At 33.4% G+C, this 11,825-nt stretch overlaps 1 protein-coding gene across 3 annotated transcripts in view; it reads left to right on the forward strand.

Annotated features, from left to right (window-relative positions):
* Window positions 1-11,121, forward strand: part of MINDY3 (MINDY lysine 48 deubiquitinase 3) — a 28,350-nt gene extending 17,229 nt beyond the window's left edge. For all 3 annotated transcript variants that reach the window (XM_026681373.2, XM_026681374.2, XM_026681375.2), the window contains exons 11-16: window positions 809-889; window positions 5,388-5,460; window positions 7,063-7,135; window positions 7,994-8,081; window positions 9,099-9,170; window positions 10,086-11,121. In XM_026681373.2, the coding sequence (XP_026537158.1) occupies window positions 809-889; window positions 5,388-5,460; window positions 7,063-7,135; window positions 7,994-8,081; window positions 9,099-9,170; window positions 10,086-10,235 (537 nt within the window). In that variant the 3' untranslated portion in view covers window positions 10,236-11,121. The remainder of the gene's footprint in view (window positions 1-808; window positions 890-5,387; window positions 5,461-7,062; window positions 7,136-7,993; window positions 8,082-9,098; window positions 9,171-10,085) is intronic.
* Window positions 11,122-11,825: the final 704 nt, after the last annotated feature.

Genomic DNA, 11,825 nt, shown 5'->3' on the forward strand with positions numbered 1-11,825 from the left:
AAGAAGGATTCACTGTTACAGTAGTAATTAAAAGAGATCAGAATATTCCCAATTGGAAATTGAATTTTTTTTTTGCAATGCTTAACTCTGTTTATTATATCAGCAGTCAGTCATTAATATTTATTAGGTCTATGTGTTGCTTAGAATACTAAGTAGAAAATGTGTTTCTGAACATATGTAGGAATACAAGTAACATCGGCTGGCAACTCTTTAAACCAAACATGTCTTTTCCTAAGATTGTATTACAGCTGTGGAGGGTTGCTACATGACCCAGGAAAAAGATTGTTTTAAGCAATTGCTGACAAGTGCAATACAAGCATTTCACTATGTTCTGAAACATCTTTTTCCATTCCAATACAAATCACTCCATCAGCTTGCCATTCATATCTCACCTCACTTTAACCTCATAGCAACACTTTTGTCAGCTACATAAGGATCTATGAGAAGGACTGGTTTAAAATTATCTAATATGTTTCGTGATCAGACCGTAATCTGAATTTTACTGTTATAAACTAATACCTTTACCAAATGCCATACTGAATTTCCCATTTTTTATTTGTTTCTTATTTTAGTACAGAAGTAAATAATAACTGGTTCTCACCCCTGATCTATGATACTTTTCCTTGGAATGCAATTTAAGCCATAGTTAGAAAGCTGATGTCCAGATGTAGACTTCTTTTCCTTAAGAGTACTCTGAGTCTTGTTTACTGAACAATGTTTTGAAGCAGAAGTATGCATTATGTGCTCCATTAGAAATGTGCTAATTCATTTTTGTTTTGTTTTGTTTTAATGTTCTTGTTTTTCTTAGGTTGGATCCTATTTGAAGTCTCCAAAATTCCCTATTTGGATACTTGGCAGTGAAACTCATCTCACAGTCTTTTTTGCCAAGGTAGGATTCCTTTCTTTTTTATTTCAATGTTTAGGGCCAAATAATACTCTTAGAGTCTTACAGTTCAAGTTTTTCTTAAAGTATAATAGTTTTTCCACACAATAGTGTTTGCAAAACAGATTGGTAATATTGAAAGTTAAATGAAAGATATTTCTCTAAATCTATTGGACTTAAAAAAATGTAAACATGTGGCTTGTTATGATGAAAATGTCTCCAAAACTTTCTTGATTGTTTGGTATGGCAAAGAAACAAAATCCCTCCAGAATATTTTTTCAGAAACAACAAATCCATATGCAGCTATTTTTAGAAAGTTATGTATTGTATTACATGTATTGTAATATGTGATTTTTCAGTGCTGAAAATAAAGAGTTTAATCCAGAACCGCTCATCAAAACAAGAAATGGCTCTGCCACTGCTTATATTGAATTGGTTTTTGGTGAGCCAAAGAGGTAAAATTTGCTTCAGTTCAACATTATTTCAATCTTGAATTAAATCTTCCATTATTCAGCTCCTGTCAAATTTGCAGTAACTGAGTGATCTTTTAAAAGAAAAAATAAGAATGAACAGCAGAAAATTAAAAATAACAGAAGCATCATAATAAGGGAGTTCAAGAAACTTTAATGAGGAAAATATTAAGTAAAAGTAATGAATTTCCAGAAAGACTAAAGAACCTTATTTTGTTTTGAGCATTCATGATATATCTATTCATGATTAAAATCAAATTTTAAACTGCATTATAGTGTATTTATTAAGATATATTCCCGTGAGACAGAATTTTATGTACCTTTTTTTCCTAGCTAATCTTATTCTGTCTAGATTCTAAATATGATAATATGAAAGGTTTTGCTGCTCGTGACTAATTGTGAACCATGAAAATAGAATTGTTTATGCACCTAGTGGGTTGAATTCATTTTTTCCTTTGGAAGAAAAATCTAGTTTCTGTCTACTCTTTTCCCAAAGTTTTAGCAGTTTACCTCTAAATGAAATACTGCAAAATGTTTTATACTTTAAATAGGTGTAGATATTATAGTGTATGAGCTACAATATTCAGAAAGTTTCATAAACAGTGGTTTCTTATTGAAAACAAATCAAGATTGCCTACGTCTGAATGTATAACATGAAATGTTGTGACCATATAAGCTATATCATTTTAAATCATTTTAAATATGAACAATTAAGAATTGACCTATTAAAAGACCAGTAGAAGATGTATCAGTATCTTATTTTATACCACTTGAGAAATGAAAGCAATATTGTCCTATTCTATTTTTTATAAATATGTTATTCTTTGTATCCAAGATCCAAAGAATTAAAAGTACAAAGTATTTTTTAAAATCTAGTTAAAAACTAGTATGGTTTGTTGTATTGTATTCAAAACAAGTCACCCATCTTTTCACATTTAGCTGAATTCATGTAATCTGCTATATGCCTTATAGCTGATTGAAGCATCTTAATATATATCAAATAAGAAATGTTGAAACTTGGTGAATACTGGTGTAATTATATGGATGACAAAAATTTACTAGTCTGTGTCGCCTGTTAACTATTTGATCATCCTGTAGACAGTAATGTATTTGACAGTTTTTGACTGCCCACCTACGTTGCATATATTCTTGTATACAACATTTAGTTTCATTCTTTACAAGTGCAATTAAATAACCTTGCAAATTCATTTCATGTTGTCTTTTGAAGTGGTAAGAAACAAGTCTTTGATTTTCTTCATTGTCTCTTTGTGCCGAAATGTGTACACCAATATTACTCCGTAGTAAGAGAAAAGTATTAAGGAGTTAGTGTAAGAATATTTTTAAATCTTAAACTTGTGTTTCATTTAGTTGTTCTGGATGTTATTATTAATTGAATATTTTGCAATATAAATCAGTACCTGTGGTAAAAGAAATATATGAATTATGCAAACAGTTCAGATTATTACACATACTTTCAAACTAAACTGTTTTGTTTATGCTGTGGCATATTAGCATATTCAGTATAGTAATATAATATTAAATCGAATTCTAATACAGATGCTATTCTGTGAGTGATTAGATGACTTTAAAATAACATGGATGTTAATTGTATACTAAAAATTAGCCATAGGATTAAAGAATAATTTAATTTATATTATAGTGGTCATAATTTCAGTTAGCTATTGTACTTTGAGCACAGCATTGAATATACTGGTAATTATCAAATTATCAAATACTGCCCTTATATGAAAAGTAATTAATTGCTGTTTTTAATTGCTGTTGCTTTGTAAACTGGCTTAAGTCAATATTGGGCTCTAAAATTGAAATAAATAGAAGATAAAATTAAGTCCCTATTTTTTTATTAAAAAAAAGTTTTCTTACTTCACTAAGAAGAAAAAGTATATAAATATAAAATTTGAATAGTTCTTTTGTTATGTATAGCAACTTCTTCTTTGATCTAAATGACTGAAGTTGTTTGGCATGCCTCAATTCAGTATAGCCATAAATTATACTGAATTAGTAACAAGACTTGTAGTATATTTCGAATAGATTTGAAAAGGTTTCAAGCTGTACAGAATTTTTTTGAACACATTTCTGTCACTATTCTTCTATCTTGCCCATACTTAACCTGAATTAATTATAGCACTAAGCAAGCTATTAACAGAATTTTATAAATATTTTGTTTTTCCTTGGCTGTATAGTATCTTCCCCAAAAAGGATTAACACCTATTTAATGTATATGAAATTGGTATTCTGATGAGTACTGTATAGTAATTGTATATAGCTTCATCCTATTTTTAGATTAACAGAATTTAGGAAGTTTTTAAAAACCTTTTGTTAAAACAAAATCCGGGAAATTCTATCAGCAGTTCTGTTGCTGTAGGGTTTGTGTGTGCTGTTTTTGATTTCTAAGAATGAAAACAGCTGACAAATGCTCATTAAAATATACTAATGGACTATGTGTGTTTGCCTTCCAGGGTAAACATGAGTTCCTAAAATAAACCTATATTATCAAGGAAAACTAGACTTAGATGGCAGCAAAATGGACAGTAAGAATAGTAATATGGTTTAAAGAATGAAACACTATATGTCCTACCTTTGCTACATGGTGTGCATTGAAAAGAATTTGAAAAACAACAAATAAGATTTCTTCTACGGAAGATAAAGAATTTAGGATGTATTTTGTTAACATGCATAACCTGGGTGCTTGTGTTTGGCAGGAGGTTTGGAGATTTGGAAGATAAAATAAATACATATGGGGAAAGTTTATATGTCAATAAATATTACTGCTGTCTAGAGTGAATGAACAATTTGCTTTTCAGTACTTTGCAATAAAAATATTTTAGTCAATTATAATGATGGTGAACAAAAAAATTATGTAACAAATATAGTGAGAGAGAAGTTGTATATAGCCAATTTTTTTCATGTGATATATAGCAAGAGTTTCAATATTCAATGGAAATGTTTTTCTCAGAGCATCAGGGAAGAAATCAGGGCAGAAATAATACCTAATCAGACAACTATGTAAGAAGAAGTGACACTGCCATCAACACAAGCAGGGCAAGCTGCTGTATATAAACCCCATTTGCTTGCTATGTACATAGGGGGTCCAAATCTTGCTTGCACTGATGATGTTACTTAGCTGGGTTGTGAAATGACTGCCAGAAAACAACTGAATTTAGACGACATCAAATTCAACAGTCCTTGACCATTCAACATTTTAAAAATGTTAAAAATCTCAAAATCTCAATTTGGGAATCTATAACCTGTTTTGTTCTCTAGTACAAAGCTTAAAAAAGTCAAAGTCAATAATGAAAAATAATTGCAAAAGGCTTTATGCATCATCTGTTGTTGTACTAATCTGGTTGCCAACTAACAGGTTTGTAGCTACTTCTTTGTTTAATATAATCATCTGAGAGATGTCTTGAGAACATTCATTATCATTATCATTTGTAGGTGGTAGGTTTTATTACAAGATCTCATTAAAGATCTCACTTCTCTTCAAGCATTTTCCTAGTAGCCCGTAGGTTATAAGGGATCACATGCAAAACAGTTTATGGAATAGAGTTTAGACGAATGAGGAAGGAGAAGTAGTAAAATCAATAGAAGGAGAAAGAAGGTGACCACATAGAAACAAATGGGATAGCCCAGGAACCGATCCCCTTTTTTATGCAATTGCAATATTGAAAACATAGAGGAGGGGCAGAAAAAATGTTCTTTCTTGATCAACTCACAAAATTTGTATGTTCATAGGCTTGTGTAGGAGGCTATAGAAAAAATCTTTTTAAAGCTTCTTCAAGCACTTTTTGGTGTGGTAGCTGAATTATCTTTCAATTCTGAAGTTCGTTTCTATCTAAATCTAGGCAGTCTTATGTAAATACCTCGTGCTATTTTATTTTATTTTATTGTTGCAGTAAAAATAGATTTGTCAGACCTTTTCTAGTGGTTTCATCTAGAATGTTATGTTTCCTTTATAAAACATTTTCCTTACAACAGTGAGATTCAGTTACATTTTCTGATATATATTTTTTCAGGATGTGGGTCTTGTTGCTCCTGAAGCACCTTCAGAACAGGCCAGGCGGGTCTTTCAGACATATGACCCTGAGGGTAAGCAATCTAGAGCAATTTCAGTTGCCTCTTAGGAAGTTAAATTTCTTCCTACACATATTAGTTGAAGTGAAAATTCAACAAATTTCATCAGTAAAGTTATCTCTCACAGATAATATAAAGTGCCTGGAATTTTTGTAATGTTATATCCATATTTTCTGTGTTACTGGCTACTATTTATCCAGTCCTTAAATACAACTTCCCTTGTTGAGTAATTGCTGCTCTGGGACTGAGATCAGGGCCAGTGAAAGGAATTTGAGACCCAGTGCAACACCGGGTTTGTCTTCTCCCCACAAAGCTATAGATTAACACCACAGACAGATTCTTGCATAGAATGTGAACTAAAATATTAAGTACCTAGAAGAAATTTACTGGTTTAATTTTGAAAGTCTATTTTACTGAATTTCTGTCCTTTTTGCTATAGCAATTGCCTCATTTTAGAATAAATAACAGAACAAGGAAACAGTAGATGCCCTGATAATCTTTTTTATCTGAGTAATGTTAATTTGTTACTCATTTGTGAGGTGGCCTGACTCAACAACTACTAAGCTTACTCAAGAGAACCATGTAAACGTTTTGTCAGAAACTTTGTGGAAGTCCAATATAAATGTCAGCTGGATCATCTCTATCAACATGGCTGTTCATACTATTAAATAATGACCTGTCTCCTCTGGCTTCTCTCTCTCTTGGCTTGGAAGGGAGAAAGTAGGTTGGGAAGAAAGGCATGTTTTTGCTTGCACTTTCCCTATCCCTCAGTAAAAGCCTTGGCCAAAAGCAGCCAAGGTAACCTTTAACATTTCCCGAAAAAGGAAGATATAAATGTTAAAGAATTAGGACGGATTGCTATTGATATTTATGCCTTTTCCTGGCACTGCTTGGTGGTTTTTGGTTGTCTTTTCAGGGCATCTTTCTCCTGCCAGTGTCCATACTTACATAATGTTAGTCCTTTTCCTTCTTTGTTCATAAATGTTAAAAGTATTTGATTTTGACATTCTGTATAAGCTAGCAAGGCTTGAGCAGAGAGGCTGGACAATGGAGTATGGGCACCAAGATAAACAGGAAGACAGTATAGCTTCAATGATAGTTACTTATCATCTGCCATCCTGCCTTGGTTTTCATCTGTTGATTGCTTGGTCTTACAGTCAGGAAAGAAGGCAGGAACATCCACAATTACTAGAACAGAGCAAAATGTTTGGGCAGCAGGGGGATCTGGGTTGAGGCACATAAGAAGTACCCTAAATAGGCAGTCTCCACGTTTACAGGAGCCAGAAGAACTTCAACTGCCTTAAACTATCCTTGATTCTTTGAATCTATGAATACATAGGTGTCAATTTATGATTTTTGGGTTAAAAGTTCCATCATTTCAAGGTGTTAAGCCAGTGATTGTGACAGATTAATAGACATAGTTACCCTGCCCAGAGAATGAAATTAGAAAAGACAAAAATTTCCCAAATGACACCTTCCTGTACGAGAACATCTTAATGAGACTGTCTTTCACACCCACATATGAATAAATATTGACTTGTTCCCACTCAAGAAGCATCAGTGCTAATCAGTCAATAAAAACATGCTGGAATGTTAATTAAAGTACTTTTTTCTCAGATAATGGCTTTATACTAGATGCTCTTCTAGAAGATGTAATGAAGGCCCTGGATCTTGTATCAGATCCTGATTAGTAAGTATAAATTGTCTGAGGTTATGATATCAAATCACTGTGGTAATTTTTTTTGGGTGGGGATAATATGTTGTGATATGGAAGGTGGATTTCTCATATATGTCTATTAAAAGTCAATAAAATCTGTCCATTTCATATCTTAGTTTTGCAAAGACGCCTTTGCCTTTCTTGGGGTTAAAATAAAGGCACACATGTAAAGAGACCTGTGCTGATAATTTCCATTTATGGTTATGATGCTTCCTAACACCACAGATCTTCAGAAATGGAATTCAGATGTAGTCTACAGAGAGAAAGGGAAAGGGGTACAGGTTTTATCCATGTACCTGAAACTATGAAATCAGAAGTATATTACTTACATAAGGGAGGCTCTTGGTCCCAAATATGGCTTGATTTTCATTTTAACCCAAATTATAATGTTTGAACAGTCTATCTTAAATGTGTGTTTTGAAGAAATGCTTAATGCTGCTACAGTTTAGAGCATTTTGAATTTTCTTGTTGTATCCTCTAAAATAATAAAATCAGGGCTGGTTTCTGCAAGACATTTGGAAAATTGATGGAAGAGTTAATGCTGTGAAATATTTGCAGTAATTGTATAATCTTAAGTATAATCCCAGTAATTAGACAGCAATCTCTTTCAAAAAAAAACTTTACCTAATAAAGTGTGGAGTCTTTGTTATTGCTGTTGCTTTGATTTAAATAGATTTATAAATAACCTTATTTTGGCAACAAAAGCCATTCCTTTGCATTTGCTATTCAGATTCTAAATACAACCATTTGATTGTTTTTGGCATTTAAAAGTACAGCATTTAGTCATGCAAAAATATGAATGTGCCATTTTTGTGTGTTTCATCTTAACAGTGTAAATCTCATGAAAACAAAATTAGACCCAGAAGGACTAGGAATCATCTTACTAGGTCCCTTTCTTGAAGAATTTTTCCCTGAACAGGTAATAATACCACATTTCTCTGCCAGTGCTAATGCAGAGACTTCTCTGTTCCTGTGTAGAGCATTTGTAAATAACTATTGAGTTAATCTCAATCCTGAAATCAATAGGGCCAGTGCTAATGCAGAGACTTATTGTAATTCTTAGCTCTTTTGATGAATTTCCAGACAAACCTGGATTTTAGCTATGATGATTTATCCCTGACCTCTTCTTTTCAAGTCTACCAATGGTTCCTTCAACACCCCTTTCACTGAGTCCATACACCTTGCTGCTGGTCATCTTCTTTTTTCTTCCACAGCAAAATTTATTTCCTAGAAAATACAATAATATTACAATCTTAATTTACTATAAACCATTGGAAGTACATTTACAAGCAGTCCTTGACATACAACCATTCATTTAGTGACCAAAGTTACAACCACACTGAAAAGAGTGACTTAACAATTGGTCCTCACACTTACAAACAACACAACATTCCCACGATCGTGTGATCACAATTTGGGTCCTTGGCAGTCAGCATGTATTTCCAACAATTGCAATGTTCCAGGATCGCATGACTGCCATTTGTAACCTTTCCAGCTGGCTTCTGACAAGCAAAGTCAATTGGGCAAGCCAAATTTCCTAAATGAACACATAATTTACTTAACAACTGCAGTAATTTGCTTAGTTTGTTTATTTATATCCCATCTTTAATATTTTTACAAATAACTCAAAGTGGCGAACAAATCATCTATTTTTTCCACAACAGCCCTGTGAAGTGAGTTGGGCTAAGCAAAAGTGCTTGGCTCAATGTCATCCAGTGGCTTTCCTGGCTGAGGAAAGACTAGAACTCATTGTCTCCTCTTTCCTAAAGACTAGAACTCATTGTCTCCTCTTTCCTGGTGTCTTAATCACTAAACTGAACTAGCTCCCATTGTTATATTTGTAATAAAAAGCAATACAAATGCAAAATAATGACAGAACTCTCCTGCATGGAGTTAGTGTATGACCTGAGATTGATTGCCTTACGCTTCTTCTTAGGATCCAAAGGTTCAAGAATCATTCGCTGTATACCACTACAATGGATTGAAGCAGTCTAACTGTAATGAAAAGGTATGAACATGTCTCGTAATATTGTTGGATTTCCACTTCCTTAGAAAAGAAGAACAGTAGATTTTAGCCAACTTTGCAATAGATAGTCCCCCAACATATGAAGATGGGGCTGGAGATGGCCAGTGGGCTCTAACTGGTGACAGCGAGGAAGAACCAAATTGGCAGGGGTTCTTGGGTGCTTCAGGGGTTGTAAAAATATACATATACACTGTGGATTGCTTTCTATTGCTATATGAGATGATCTACATATACACAGTAGGTAATATCATCACTATAGGAGAAAATGCATCCATTTTGATATCTGGGGCTAATCAAATTCAAAAGCACACACTTGAAAGAAGTAGGTACCCTGTTTCTCCAACAATACGGCCTCCCCCAATAGGAAGTCCCAGCATGTTTTATAGGCATGAAATGAAATTAAGCCCTTCCCCCCAAATTAAGGCCTATATTAAAACATGCAAAAAGGGGGGAATGGTGGGGGGCTTGCCATTAGGAAGTACTTTTGTTGCACACCGGATATGGCGCTGCCTGCGTTCACCCTGATACGAAGTGTCCCACCAACGCCGAGGTCAACATCCAAGCCGTCACTGCCCGCCTGCCCAAAGATGCAAGGGGGGGGAATTAAGTCACCCCCGAAAAGACAGCCTAGCCATTTTTTCGGGGCTCAAAAAAAAATAAGACCCAGCCTTATTATATGAGAAACACGGTAGTCAGCAGTTTTTTCTGATTAATGGAATTAATTTAATAAGGGACAAACTTAAGAGTTTTAAACATCTTTTCATTATGCTAAAATAATGCTTTGGCTCTTGAAATATCTTATATGTATAAAATGGCTGTTTCTGATAACATTTATTTGCAGCTGGATTTATTATTTCAATGTATGCAGGGTTAAATGTAATACTGCTATTTTGACAGGTCATGTATGTAGAAGGTACAGCAGTAATTATGGGCTTTGAAGACCCAATGCTGCAAACTGATGATACACCAATCAAGCGCTGTTTGCAGACGAAATGGCCCTATATAGAACTGCTTTGGACCTCAGATCGATCCCCTTCGTTAAACTGATGTTAAGAAGAGACTTTGTATTCATCCAATATTTTGAATGAATGTGGAATATGCAGTTGACTGTATCTAAAACAAACTTATTTTCCTTTGCGACTATACACTGGTATCACTGAGAAATTGTAAATGAATACTTTTTTCAGTGTTAGTATTTTTTTAAAGAAACCAATGACTTGATTTGTATTAAAATTAATTCCTGTTTGGCCATAATAGAATAGGTAAAATGTGAGTTTGCATCCATAAGCCTGCTCATTCAGCCAGAAAGAATAAGGAAGTGAGATGCTATATGGCAGCATCAGCACAGTGGATTAAGTTTGTCTTAGATATCATAGTATTAACTTGTTTCATGCTTGTTCAGTCATATAGTTGAATTATACTGCCTTAGGGTACAACCTGTTTTGGGAGTCCCAATGTCCAAGCCTCACTGAAACATAAACATAAAAATATCAGGTAATACTATTATATTGTTCTTATTTCAGGAGGTTTTTCTGCCAGGAAACTCATCTAATGGGTTGTGGCCTGTACTAGAATATCATAGTTTGGGGAATAGATTGATATTTGCACTAACTATGCTTAGGTGATAACATCTCTGCTGCTTTATTCTGAAAATCTGACTCTTTATCTATGTAGCTTTTTTTAAATGAAGCAAAAATGATTTTTAGTATGGTTGGTGATAAATGATAAATACTATTTATTGGAAGTTATACCATTCTTAAAAGCTTACCTATTACTCAAAACAGGATTGAAATAAAACTGCATATTAATATCCTGAATTGTAAAAAGGATATATAAAAGCCTAACTGCAAAAAAAACGCTGTGATTTTTGCTCATATTATTATTGCCAAATACCTCTTCTCAATATGTATTAATAAACACATACCTATACACTACGTGTTAACATGCATGAGTAATTTGTTATTTAAGTAGTATAGTGTATTATCTAGCAAAATCAAAATTAAAAAATATTGTTCAATAATAAATGGGTTATTTTCTTTCTTACTGTAATAATTTGGATATGTGGAGTCTTGACAAGTATTTTTCTCATTAAAGACTGAATTTCAACATAATTATTTTCTTAAGCACCAGTTGCTTAATTATTGAGACAACATGGCAAAGCTTCATTACTGCTCTTTTTTGGCACATCCTTAGAGTTAACCTTTATTGCGGTCATACTTTCATGTCTCACAAAGCCAGCTTCCCATTCCCTTAAGTAAAAAAGATGAACTGCCCAGAGGCATTTTTCATTTTGGTGATGACTGATTCCAGTTACCTGAGGCTTGCTGATCATTTTTGAGAACATGAAATGTGACTGGCTAAAAGACAGTAGCCTTTGTTTAGACCTCTATAGTTTCAAGTAAAAGTTCAATTGTTAATCTGTGACCTTGTTGTTTTTTGCAAAACCTTAATGATCTAACTACCAATACTGATTTTTCATAAAATAATTCATTATAATTAGCAAACCAGAAAAATTCCTTGCCGTTATAAGGAAAATCCTGAATGGCTATGAATCTTTTTCTTTACACCTTTGTTAGATTTCCCTCTTAATTTCTAAGGGGCAGTATTGCATCTTCGTATGAAAAAAGATTACTTTGC

This window comes from Notechis scutatus, chromosome Z (assembly GCF_049901735.1).
Source record: "Notechis scutatus isolate UNSWTSFEM ecotype Mainland chromosome Z, rNotScu1.2, whole genome shotgun sequence".
NCBI classification, from domain to species: Eukaryota; Metazoa; Chordata; class Lepidosauria; order Squamata; family Elapidae; genus Notechis; species Notechis scutatus.